General features: G+C 39.7%; 5 protein-coding genes across 5 annotated transcripts; all 5 read left to right on the top strand.

Moving 5' to 3' along the window:
* Nucleotides 1-5: 5 nt before the first annotated feature.
* Nucleotides 6-1,001, top strand: BATDEDRAFT_88207 (uncharacterized protein; the record flags this gene model as incomplete). Its single annotated transcript, XM_006678709.1, has 1 exon — nucleotides 6-1,001. The coding sequence occupies one exon, from the start codon at nucleotides 6-8 to the stop codon at nucleotides 999-1,001; it is 996 nt and encodes a 331-aa protein (XP_006678772.1).
* Nucleotides 1,002-2,865: 1,864 nt separating this feature from the next.
* Nucleotides 2,866-4,069, top strand: BATDEDRAFT_36922 (uncharacterized protein). The gene has a single exon (XM_006678549.1). It carries the CDS (start codon nucleotides 2,932-2,934, stop codon nucleotides 3,976-3,978), a length of 1,047 nt encoding a protein of 348 aa, XP_006678612.1. The 5' UTR covers nucleotides 2,866-2,931; the 3' UTR covers nucleotides 3,979-4,069.
* A 551-nt stretch (nucleotides 4,070-4,620) lies between these two features.
* Nucleotides 4,621-9,550, top strand: BATDEDRAFT_88208 (uncharacterized protein; the record flags this gene model as incomplete). The annotated part of the gene is made up of 4 exons (XM_006678708.1): nucleotides 4,621-4,885; nucleotides 5,573-5,610; nucleotides 5,743-6,285; nucleotides 6,407-9,550. The coding sequence occupies 4 exons, from the start codon at nucleotides 4,621-4,623 to the stop codon at nucleotides 9,548-9,550; spliced, it is 3,990 nt and encodes a 1,329-aa protein (XP_006678771.1).
* A 455-nt stretch (nucleotides 9,551-10,005) lies between these two features.
* Nucleotides 10,006-10,350, top strand: BATDEDRAFT_88209 (uncharacterized protein; the record flags this gene model as incomplete). Its single annotated transcript, XM_006678707.1, has 1 exon — nucleotides 10,006-10,350. One exon carries the CDS (start codon nucleotides 10,006-10,008, stop codon nucleotides 10,348-10,350), a length of 345 nt encoding a protein of 114 aa, XP_006678770.1.
* Nucleotides 10,351-10,958: 608 nt separating this feature from the next.
* BATDEDRAFT_24557 (uncharacterized protein) lies at nucleotides 10,959-12,877 on the top strand (the record flags this gene model as incomplete). Its single annotated transcript, XM_006678420.1, has 5 exons — nucleotides 10,959-11,138; nucleotides 11,196-11,783; nucleotides 11,863-12,239; nucleotides 12,295-12,455; nucleotides 12,543-12,877. The coding sequence occupies 5 exons, from the start codon at nucleotides 10,959-10,961 to the stop codon at nucleotides 12,875-12,877; spliced, it is 1,641 nt and encodes a 546-aa protein (XP_006678483.1).
* Nucleotides 12,878-13,185: the final 308 nt, after the last annotated feature.

Genomic DNA, 13,185 nt, shown 5'->3' with positions numbered 1-13,185 from the left:
ATAAAATGGACTTTTCACAAACAAGACTGTTGCTCCAGCAAAATTACAACATTAACAGTGAATGCATCCCACGGCAAAGGGAGAAGTCGAAATGGAACCCCGAAAACAACTTTGGTTTCTTGCTGGGAGTAATTGCTTTTGGAATGGCTACTCACAGAACTCAACTCCACAGCTTACTGGTTTCTAGGCAATTTAAAGACCAAGAAAACGCTTTTATCGACTCAATGTTTGACTATTATATTCGGCCTTTTCACAAGAGCTACATTACTGATTCAGAAATCTGCCATACTCCCTTTGCAGTTTCTTCAGGGACTCCATCAAGAACTAATTCTGCAGAAGATTTAGGTGGTGTGCCAGAAGGAAAGGAGTTGCTCCACAAGGATTTGAAAAAGGCTGTGGTCAAGAGGGATGTTGTTTGCTTGTTTTGTTGGAACCGAAAATCTCTTACAGGGTCTCATATTATTGCTCAAAATAATGTCCCAATGGCTTATGACGAAGATTCCCTATTCAAACGAGCTGGAATAACACAAAAACACCAAGTGCAAAATGGGTTGCTGTTATGCAGAAATTGTCACGATGAATTTGATTTGTTGAAGCAATATGTGGACGTTGCTGATGATAAGCTTGTGGTCAAGGTGATCAACGAGACAAATGATGAAACTAGCGATAAGCACAAGGAATGGAAGGACACTGTTAGGATGCTCAAGTTGGTCCGTTCTGGCTGGCAGGAAAATTGGACTGATATTGATGACCGACAATCAATGGAATCCAATGGAGAAATGGCGTTGTATTTCGTCCAAAACAACCCAACCGAATTACCAAACAGAAACGCTTTGGAATTCCACAAGACAGCCTGTATGATTTGGAGAATGGCTGGCGGTGCCGAAACAGATGATGAATACTGTTCGGATGATGATGATTTGGTTCCAGTAGACACTGCTGCGTTGAAAAGACGGTTTAAACTCCAAGATTCAGACGAAACTCTAAATATCGTTTCTTGACTTTTAATAAATGTAATGCTGTTTATATTGTATAATTTTAGTAAATACGATGCCGTCGCTATTTAATATGAATCAAGTTAAATGAGTTTGACACAGAGACCTCCTAATATTTCAAACTAATGAACTTCCCATTATTCTGTTTTAAGCTTTCTGATCGAGATTCTATCTCAGATAAATGGTTGTTTTTACAACTTTGGACCTGTGACTGTCGTTTAAGAAAACTGAAGAAGCAATCTCAATGAAAGGAGCACTTAGTATGAGTCTGGCACAATAATGTCCACTAATCTTTGCTCATACAACTGCCCTAATGACTCAAATCAAAGTTGATGCCACAGGCAATATTCATTTCAACAACATTCCCTAGGTTTTACTATGAGATATAGGCTAAAATACCTGATATCATTTGGTGCCTTATCTATACTACTACTATTGATTGGCAATACCTATTAAGCACTAATAAAAGTACTATGACCCAAGCCCATCTAGCACCTTTATTCGGACATAAAATCTTATTTTCTTGTCAGTTGGCTAGCTCAAACTAATGGTATTTTCAAGCTTTGATTATTCAAGCTAGGCAACTATTCAAACAAGTCCATCAAACGCTTTGAAAACCCCATTCATCAGGGTATTCATCACCGTATTCACGTAAATGGGGCACTTGTATCTTACACTGACAGCTTTACTTTGAGATAGATAATGGTGAATATTTGTTGCACTTGCTAAAATTGGCTGCTTATTCAATCAACACAACACCCATCATATGGATGCACACAACCAAACTATAGTTTGGACCCATTTTTTTCTCTTATGGCATGGCCATACATTGTATGATCATTAAATTTATCCATATATTGAGTTTGTTTTCAAATTCTATACAAACTCGTATTTCTCGTGTCCTAAATATCAGATACGTTTGTGTTCTAGTTCAAAAAGGCAAGATCGCAGTCTTGGAAATGTAGCAGTTGTTTCCATGCCAATCGCGCAATATTATAATGTCCATTTTGGAGGAAAGGCGGTCGGAGATTGAACAAATGAAGGATCTACTGAAACTTCAATGTGAACATTCATTCAGTTTTCTATACAAAAATACGCACAGACCGGTCAACCAAAGAGTTCAGATAGTATAACGTTGTCCAGTAAATCGACACTCATTATTTCATGAAATAGGCTGCTTATGATACATTCCGACTTATTTAGTGGCTCATTTTATGTGAATATGTGGTGGCTTCAATGATGAGTCAGTGGGATTCAATTACAAAAACATGCTGCCTAATCAGAATGATTACGGGCTAGATAGCCTTATCATAGGCTCGACTGTGACTTGAATCAAGTCTATCTGTCCTTGTCTTGGTTAGAACCTGACTAGGTCACTGCCATGTCCAATCGAAACAATTTCTTTGAAAAGCTATATACTGGATAGTTGATGTCAAATTATCCAATATATGTACATCGGAATTGGATATAGCATGATATGCTTTGTCTTGTCGAGTTTTCGAGTTTACATTGCTTAACATGGCTTCATCATGTTATCCATCAGATTATTTGATAGTAGCTAGTACCCAATCAACCTGATATATCCATAATTGTGTAAACGGGTAATTGACAACCAGCTAATTTTAATTGATAATTAAAAAGTCCGCTCTAGTTGCATATGACTGAACTTAAACATCTCAAGCCACATGATAATTATCTGAAAGAAAGCAGACCTAGAATTTAGTTTTTACAAAGCCTGCTAGCAAATAAACATTATTATTTCCACTGCTTGTGATTTTAGATATGCTATTGTATCTATAGTGGGTTATATAGCGAGATTGATGGGTATATAAGGGGAGAATAAAAATTAGTATTCATTCAACTTGTCTGAATCAGTCACATACAAGACACACTTAGTTTCTAATACAGTCTCAAGACTACATCCAAACACCCCAGCATGCATACTAATAAGCTTTACTCGTTTGTTTTAAACACTTTGGCTTTTGTAGCTGTTCAAGCTCTACCCCAATCAACCACTACACCAAGTGAATGCACTCTTGGAAACCAGCGTTGTTTGATCGATGCTTCGACCAACAGTAGCACGTCGTATGAAATCTGCTCGCAAGATACCATCACCACCACCAAGTGGATTCATTACAATTGCACAGGCAATTCGCTTTGTGAAGTGTATCCAACCTCGGACAATTTTATTATCTGCGTACCTCAAGGAAATGCTACTGCCACTGAAACTGGAACTGGAACTATTTGGGCTACAACTACTGCCACTCCCTTTTCTATTTCCATATCTATTTCAGTCTCTCCAAGTCCAAGTCCAGTTCCTTGGCCAAGCCCATCACCTTGGCCGAGCCCATCACCCTCTCCAAGTCCAGTTCCTTCGTCAAGCCCAGTTCCTTGGCCAAGCCCATCGCCTTGGCCGAGTCCATCACCCTCTCCAAGTCCAGTTCCTTGGCCGAGTCCATCACCTTTTCCAAGTCCAAGTCCAGTGCCTTGGCCGAGTCCATCACCTTTTCCAAGTGTATTTCCTTCGCCAAGCCCAAGCCCAGTCGTACCTGAGCCTATGTGTATATTAGGTCATCAGCGTTGCATCCAGAATCAGACGACACATGTGTTTGATACGTATCAAATCTGTGGGCAAGATACACTCACTACAACACAGTGGTTTGGTCATGCATGTGCAGCTGGATCTCACTGCGAAGTATACCCTACTAGTGAAAATTACATCATCTGTGTTCTCGATGCTGTTACACCTGTACCTGATCACACTACTACTCAAGCTCCAGTAGTATCTACTACACCCAACTCTTCAGTATGCATACTCGGAACAGAAAAATGCGTTGTAGATCCAGTGACAGGATTAAGTAGCAGTTTTGACGAGTGCTATCAGTCGACATCCGACTCTACTGCATGGACACTAAAGCAGTGCGGTGAAGGTACTTTTTGTCATGTACACAACCTGAGTGCAAATCGAGTGTTGTGTTACTGAGCCTGTCAACACTTTCAGCATAGATAGTTTAAATTGATTCTCCATTATTTATTTGAATCTTATCCGAGAAATGAACATATTTTATCTATTTTCAGTCGTATTCACAAAATGAGAACATTTTTATTTATTTTGCATTGATTGCCTGGAATAAACAATGAATACTTGCTGAACTTTTCTACTAGTCGATTACGTATTCAACAACACAAAACTATAGTTTTGAGCTTATTCTTTTTCTCTTGCTTTGACATACATTATACAACCACCAGATCTTTAATTGGACTGGTTCTAAACTCATTTTGTATTATAAACTATACGATACATTCTAGTCCAAGAATGACTATTTTTGGAATGAGACAGCAATTTACATGACAATAAACAAGAGAAGCTCGAGTGAATCCATGAAACTGTCAGTTGACTTGAGCCGTTCATTTCATACAAATAAACTGAGTGATAAAAAAAAAGTGGAAAGTTGATATTTCACGTGGTGCGCATTTGCATCCACACCTCGCGTCGTAAGATTTCTTGATTTTTGATGCTTTGTCAATTGGTAAAGCAGGTTATCACAGGAATCTAAGACTGGAATACTGCAACTATTAAAGCTACTGCCAGTATTTATTGATTTCAATTCGGTTGTCTATTCAAATGGCCTTCACTATTGACAATATGAATGCTGCTCCTACCTCGGTTGTCCAATCTGCCACTGCAAATACCGTCACCACTAATAATCTATCTACAACAACCACTGCAGCCATTCATAACGACGATCCATGCATTGATACAGTCAGAGCTCTATATGACTATCTTGCTTCGGATCCCACATGCCTTTCACTCAAACAGGGTGATGTGATCCATGTGCATTTCAAAGACCCTTCTGGTTGGTGGGAAGGTACTTTGGGCTCCAAAAAAGGTATAATGGCTACTGGCTGCTCTTGTTTCTACTAGTTATACATCATGCAGTTGGCACTTGTGAATCGCATGTACTTTCTATTCGCATGTCTATCTAATCGAAATATAAAAATTGCTTGAGTGGCAATCCGTATTGCCACCCATTGCCCATCACCATTGCTGCTCTTTTAACAAGCCATGCACCTCTCGTCTGCAGCTAATTCTAAATTACAAGTTAATCAACCATTTGTCTTGATATGTCAATGGGTTTTGCAGGACTGGCATCTTGTAATTGATACATTGATGATTCAAATCGCTATGGATTTAAAAGAATCTAGTCTTTTATATTTCATTACAATGTTGATTGTCACTAGTAATGCACTGGATGGATTGTAAGAATGCAATCCATACATCACACATTCAATTGGATTTGGAATTTGATATGCTGCAATGTGAGGTTTAAACATGACGGCTAATCGGATTGGATGAGTTGGAGTAAAGGCTAGATCACCCTAATATTCTTACTCGACCATATTTATATCTTGATGATGAACTTGTTACTTTTTGCCAAGTTTACTACCCTTCAATTCACAATTTATTCAGATTGTTGCACTGAATCTGAATCCTTGAATCCTATGCTTCATCAGCTCTCTGTATTGTTTTCCATCTTATTTATTTGAATTGCTTTACACCACTTTGTTGATTTTAGGTTGGTTTCCATCAAACTACATTGAGCCTATACAAGAGGTACCAACTTGATTGTTTTTGCATGCTTTAAATATTTGACAAGTGTAGTGGTATATCTATACATTTTGTTCTTATAAACTGTATTGTATTTTGAAACTCATAGATTCTAACTGATTATTAATATTTGAATAGCAACTCGTACCACCTTCACCACTTAATGCTACCCATCCACACTCTTTTTCACGTAAATCCAGTCTTGAACAATTATCCACAACCGCCACTAATGCTAATCTCAGCATTGGCCGGAAACGGAGCGGATCATTGGCAAATGCACGCATCCAGATTGATGCTCTTACCAACACATTAGAGCATGTGATGGGAAATAAGAATGCCTTTGATGATCACTGTGTCTCCACTGCTTCTACAGATAGCATGCACACTCTGAAACAACCGGATATTGCTCTTTCAGAAAAAGTCATGAGTGATGGCTCAGATAATACGGATTCAATTGCCATAAATACTCAATCTACTACTTTTAGTGATGCAAATATTAATGGCAATTCACCATCACATGGAGAGGAATTGGAAAATCCGTCAGGTTTAAATCGGGTTACACAAAGCTTAGATTTGCCACATTTTTGGCACAGGAAAACCAATCCTACCAATGGGCAGACCTATTTTTTCAACACTCACACAAACCAGACAACCTACAATATTGAGGATGTAAAAAAGGCTGTAAGTATCGACTATTTTATGATATTTCTTTGATCAAATGAGAATCAGGTCTATGTATCTGCGAAGCTGAATCGTCAAACATTAATTTACCAACATTTTTTATATATATGAATGTATTTAGACGCCACGGAGACGTAGTCTTATTTACCAGGATAACAAATTTGTTGCTAGTCAAGAAAAGGCTCTTCCTGTGTTTGTAAAGCCCTCCAACGTTCCCGATTGGGGATCGGAAAGTCTGGTTGATTCATCAGTCACAATTAGCTGGGAACTACTGATTAACAACATCCTTAAATCCATTGCCGATCTCAACTATTTTGCAAAAAACCAAATCAAGTCTCGCTATGTCGAACAAACCTATCAGATTGTTCGTGCCATTCGCGATATGCTTGCTAGCTCTGGGACTATTTCCACCGAGTCAGAGCTCATGAAAGTACATCCAGGGTTGGCTTCTCACCATAGTGAAATCATGAGCACACTATCCAAACTAGTATTGGCCTCGAAAGTTGCTTCTGGCTTATGGCCTCCACCCGATTCTGCTAATCGGATGCGACAACAGGCAGGCCAGGTTCTTTTATCTGTTCGCCATTTTGTTGCTGTTGCACAGGATACTGCGCTTAAACTCTCCCATGCACCCAAGGAACTTCTTACTACGTTTGATATCAAGGGTGGAGCATTATCTGATCAAGAACTTGTTGGCAAGCTCGACAACTACTCCAAATTGATTATGGATAAGCTTGCAGCTTTAGTGACACAGATTACATCTGCCAGTAAATCCGAGTCGACCGATTTTGTTCTTGCCGTGCGTGAATGTGTAACACACATTGGAGAGCTATTGTCAATTATAGAAGATTTTCGTATTGATTTCCACGACGATCCAGATCGACTGGTGGATGGATTGGTTCAGGCCAAAGAGCGTGTTTACATGTGTGTGACTGAGCTGGTCAACCAGGCTACTGTGAATAATGGAACATTTACACCTTCCGATGCTCTTGCATCAATACTGGAGTCTACTAGTCAAGTGATGATTGCAGTTGAAAATATACTGATTGCATCTAAATTGGTGATTGATCGTAAAGATGAATTGGGTACTTTGGAGTGGCAGCCTGTTGAATCTGCTCAAACGGCTATTGGTATTGGACATGCACCTACTAGAAAACACAACCGACTGAGTAATGACAGCGCAGGTACAGGTGCCGATCGCAATCCAGACTTGGTCAATCTTCAACGCCGAACACTATCCATGACACTTATGCTGAATTCCAGTGAACGACTGTCTACCTCTTCAACAAAAGTCACTCAGCCACCCTCTACGACTGATTTGACGCAGCCAACCACAGTTTCTCATGGAATGCCCCACCCTATGCTTGGCGAAATTGATAGATCATTTTCTGCAAGCGATTCCAATTTAGTTACAAATCAACTGATCAAACAGCAGCATCACTTTCATCAAGCTACTCAGCATAATCAATCTCAACAACCCCACCCTCATTCTTCATATATCACGCCGCTTCCTCGAAAGCAGTCTATTATTGCTTCTCATGCTCGAATGAGTAGTGGAAATGGCACATTTCACGCTTCCAACCCTCAATATCTCTCGAATCCATCACTGGCTTTGCATAGTCAGTCTAATCGAGACTCCTCAAGTGTACAATCCTCTATGCATGGCAGCTCTGTACCTGACCGCTATTCTGCCAACAGTTCTCACTTTAATGGTGCTTATGATTTTGAAGAAGACCATCCTCGTGTCAAATCATTCGAGAGTGGACAGCTGAAACTGAAAAAGTTTTTTGGAGATGGGGATGTTCCAATCAATGTGCCTACTCGCATATCGGCTGACAACCTTCGTCCTTTTTTTCTCAACAAGGAGTATCGCCACGAAGACATTACATTCAACATGGAAGGTGCGGTCAATGGCGGCACGTTTGATGCACTGGTTGAGCGACTTACACTACACGATCAGCCTGTTGATCCAGGATTTGCAAATGCGTTTTTACTCACGTTTCACTTGTTTGCCACATCCGAGCAGCTGTTTAATGCACTTACTGCTCGATTCAACATGTCTCCTCCACCTGGTTTGAAAGATCACGAAGTCAAGATGTGGATTGACAAGAAACTTGTTCCCATTCAAATCCGCGTCTCGAATGCATTCAAAACGTGGCTGGAAAGCCATTGGATTGAAGCAGATGATGATGCATGTCTAGACCGTCTCTACCAGTTTGCATCTACAGTCATGTCACAAACCCATGCACCACTTGCCACTCGACTTATGGACTTGGTAACGAAAAAGATCAATGTGGATGTATTGAATCACAATACAATTTCGACACCCAAATTCAAGCGACTGGCAGTCCGTTCAGAAGATATTCCACAGCCTATTCTTCCGCGCAACATGAAACGGTTTTCGCTTTTGGATATTGATCCTATCGAGGTTGCTCGGCAATTAACTCTCATTGAGAGTCAAATGTATGCTCGTATTAAACCGTTTGAACTCATGAAGCAAGAGTGGGCCAAAAAGAAGCTTTCCACCGCTGTTAATGTTCGAGCCATGTCACAGCTCAGTACTCGTATTGCTGGATGGGTGGTTGCTACTATTCTTTCAGATCCAGATACTAAACGGCGATCGCAAATTATCAAATACTTTATCAAAGTAGCGGACAACTGTCTTGAAATGTACAACTTTAATTCACTCATGGCGATCCAAACAGGTCTAAACTCATCTACCATTGCTCGTTTGAAAAAAACATGGGATGCATTATCTGCCAAAACCAAAACCATGTTTCAAAATATACAGCGAGTGACCAATCACGGGAGAAACTACTACGAATACCGAGCTCTATTGAAGCGTGCTCCTTTACCTTCACTTCCATTTGTAGGTCTCTTTCTGACTGACTTGACATTTACTGATGACGGCAATCCCAACAGGCGAAATGACGGACGATTGATTAATTTTGACAAGTATGCAAAAACTGCAAAAATCATACAAGATCTCCAACGGTTTCAACTTCCTTTTGTGTTTATCGATGTAGCAGAGCTACAGCAGTATTTGTTGGAATGCATCAGTCGCGAAGGTCAAAGAGATGCACAAGAACTGTATGAAATCTCCTTGGCATATGAACCTAGAGACCATGACTATAGCGGTCCTCCTGGCGGCGGCGGGCCGCCTTCTGCTACCCTAAGCTCTGGAAGCGCTAGTATTTCTATGGATGATCCTTTAAAGGATATGGCGAATAAGATTCGCATGTTGGAAAAAGCTGGTATGCTTTAAAGATGTGGGTGGTGGACTGGCCACCATTCATTTAATTGTTTTGAAATAAGTTGTGATCAGATTTTAATACATGCATTTTATTGAGGGTTAATAGATGTAATTTACTGTCTAATTGATTTGTTTCTATAATGGGTTAAAGGTTTGATAATCAACTGTACATCTAGCAAATCATCTTTCCAGATCGAGTCATGCGTAATGGTTGGGAATGACTTGACTAATAATGTAGTGGCTAGAATTCCTAAACATTTGAATGGTATCATGTATATTAAAAGTGTGTGTTACCACTGCAGGCCAATAATGATGGAGTAATTCCACAAAGTGGTATACGTGTGTCTATGATTGTGTACAACACAAAATAGTGAGTATAGTTTGATACTTGTGTAACTGCAACTCGCCCATTTCAAAACCTTGCAACTTTCTTATCACTTTAGATTAAACCGTTTAGATTATTCAACATGAAGAGCGATGCTTTTGCATTTATTTCGATGCTGGTCATTGCTTCCCATGCTAAGATCATCTCAAGTAATATCGACAGTGCTACAACTCAATTGCAAAAGAGGCAGGTTAAACCTAATTTCAAACTCTTGCTTGGCAAAATCAAAGGCTCTAAAAAGACTGGCACTCCAGAGAAAAAGTCAAGACTCGTATTATTAAAAAAGCTAAAACCAAAAAAACCAGGGTTGGTTAAAGATCCTAACCAAAAGAGCAATCCTAAACCATTGAAAAAGTCCAGTTTTTTCAACAAAAGTAGTCCACGAAGGTTGTCAGTACGTTCGCGTGCGCCTACACCAACACCTTAAAACAATGGTGATTCTAGTGCCAACATTAAAGATTCTTAAACATCACTGCACCATCTTGAAAATCTCCAGTCGTATTCACATAAATAATAACATTATCCTGCATTGACTATTTTAGAATAAATCATGATTGAATAGTCGTTACATTTTTCTATTAAAAATTGATTATTTGTTGGATAAACATCGTGTCGGGTATCGCATGCTGTACAAACCCTATTTTATTAAACTTTAGCAGAGTTTAAGAATGGACGGTATGAGTTCTGTGACATTGTTAAAGGATTGACAGATTGTGACAAATGAAAATGAGTAGCAAAACTACTCATTTTAAAAGACATTCAGTAAGATTGACACCTTCAATAGTCTTGCGTGAATACAACAGTATTATGTTGAGATAAATACGATATTCCATCACAAAATAGTTTAAAGAATCGATGATAAGCAATATATTTATTTGATACTGACTCAACCATCCTTCGCAGTTGCTTACAAACACGCTATATTGATTGTAATCAAGACATGCAGCGTGTTACCACTTACGTGGATTCATCCAAAACTCGGCAAACTTGATTTCATTTACACCTTCAAGTCTATTCAAAAGCTGACTATTACTAATGGAACACTTTACTCCCGTTCAGGACATTGATGGACTGGTGGATGATGCTCGCATTTCATATGCACAAGGCCGTACTCGCTCAGCTTCTTGGAGAGAGCAGCAGTTACGAGCGCTGTACCGGTTCACTATTAAGGAAGAAGATGCATTGACTGCTGCTGTACACATGGATCTTCGTAAGGTGAATACAATAATAGCCAAATTGCACAGATCGATGTTAACAATGTATGATGAATAGTCTCCAGCAGAAACTGTCATATTCGAGATTGGGTTTGTGCGCAATGCCATCATTTATGCCCTGGAACATCTGCATGACTGGATGAATCCGACAAAAGTCTGTGGAGGAAGTTTGGCATTTGCGTTGGACAGATGCGAAATCCGCAACGATCCTCTCGGTGTAGTGCTCATCATTGGCACTTGGAATTATCCCATTTATCTATCGTTGTCTCCATTAGTTTCAGCAATAGCTGCTGGAAATGCCGTTGTTATGAAGTTTTCTGAACTTGCACCTCATACCAGTCTTGCCTTGTATTCACTACTGCCCAAGTATATGGATCCAACTTCTATCAAGTACGTGTATGGAGATATTCCACAGTCATCCAAGCTACTCGAAATGCCATTTGGATTGATTTTTTATACCGGAAATGCTACTGTTGCAAGAGTGGTGATGCAGGCTGCTGCCAAGCATCTTACTCCTGTTGTCTTGGAATTGGGTGGAAAGAGCCCAGTAATTGTTGACAAGCAAACCGATGTGCAATCCACTGTGAAGCGTATCTTGTGGGCTAAGATCATCAATGCAGGACAGGCAAGTACTACAGATCCAATTGTTCTGTAGATTTACAATATCGAGTTAGATTGAACCAACTCTATTCTTGTATCAAAATTTTATTGAAATGGCTTAATAGACTTGCGTTGCTCCTGATCATGTTTATGTTCACAAATCCATTGCACAAGACTTTTATGCATATGTGCCCACTGCCATCAAAGAGCTTTTAGGAGACAACCCAGCAGCCTCGGATGTATACCCACGATTGATTAACCGTCGACATTTTGAACGGCTTGAAAAGGTTCTTGGTGATCAGTTGAAGGTTGCTGGAACAGAGATTGTACACGGTGGACAGATGAATAGCAATGACTTGTTTATTTCTCCGACTGTTTTGCGTGGTGTTTCTGCTGATGCTACAATCCACCCAATTATGGATGGAGAGATTTTTGGTCCTATTTTACCCATAATTGAGTACAGTGATATCGAGGATGTGTTTGCAGCTATTCGCGAAATAGGGTAAACTTTGCTTCATTTTTGGCATGATTAATGTACACTTGTATGGCTGGAGTAGGTTATGGGCACCAGATCAAGTTTTAAACAAATTTGTAAATGATAGTAAAACACCACTTGCGCTCTATCCATTCTCAAGCAATCAAAAGTTTATTGACAGAGTCATCAAGAATGTGCCTTCTGGAAATGTTGTTGCCAACGATCTCATCCTATCACTTGCAGGTAATTTGTTTGCTCATATCCATCTCAAATTGAATACATACTGTTTCAATTCGAATAATAATTTGTTTTTAACCTCGATTCAATTAGTCGACTCTCTTCCATTTGGAGGCATGGGCGAATCAGGTATGGGAGCTTATCACGGAAAGTTTGGCTTTGATGCCTTTACAAAATCTCGCGCAGTCATGATTCGACCCAACTCACTTGAAATCCTCAACAAGATCCGATACCAGCAAGTATCCTTCAATCGTAAAAAAGCACCTTATCATATTGTTTGCTGGCTGCTCTTTCGTCATATGCCATCCCGATTTATGCTAAATGTGAGACGATTGAGCATGTGGACTAAACGAGCTGTGGGTGGATTAGGGCTTCCGCTTGCTGTAGTATTGGGCATAATGATTGGGTACTTTTTACCTCGACATTGACCTTTATTGTTAAAAAGCCATCCTTTTTATTAAAAACACTTTTGATTTCGTTTCTGTGCGACCATTTAACAGTTGTGATTCGATTCTTTGGATGTTTAGTGGTGGTTTGATTCGGCTAGTAGATAACTCGAAAAAACTTTATATTTCAACAACCCAATTTGCCATGCTTAATAGACATTCTAATAGCACCAAGCAGGCTGCTGTTGCAGTACTGTAGGTCGTATCAACAAGTTAGATTGTTGCCGTGGTACAGGAAACACGATCGATAAATGCTCTGCCATTCAAATCAGCAAATGAACCATCTATCG

This window comes from Batrachochytrium dendrobatidis (assembly GCF_000203795.2).
Source record: "Batrachochytrium dendrobatidis JAM81 unplaced genomic scaffold BATDEscaffold_5, whole genome shotgun sequence".
Lineage (NCBI taxonomy): Eukaryota > Fungi > Chytridiomycota > Chytridiomycetes > Rhizophydiales > Batrachochytrium > Batrachochytrium dendrobatidis.
The sequence above is the reverse complement of the archived record's forward strand: the minus strand, read 5'-3'. Positions and strand labels throughout refer to the sequence as shown.

Coding starts and splice junctions, on each gene's coding strand:
- BATDEDRAFT_36922 (XM_006678549.1), top strand. CDS start 2,932: ATGCATACTAATAAGCTTTACTCGTTTGTTTTAAACACTTTGGCTTTT.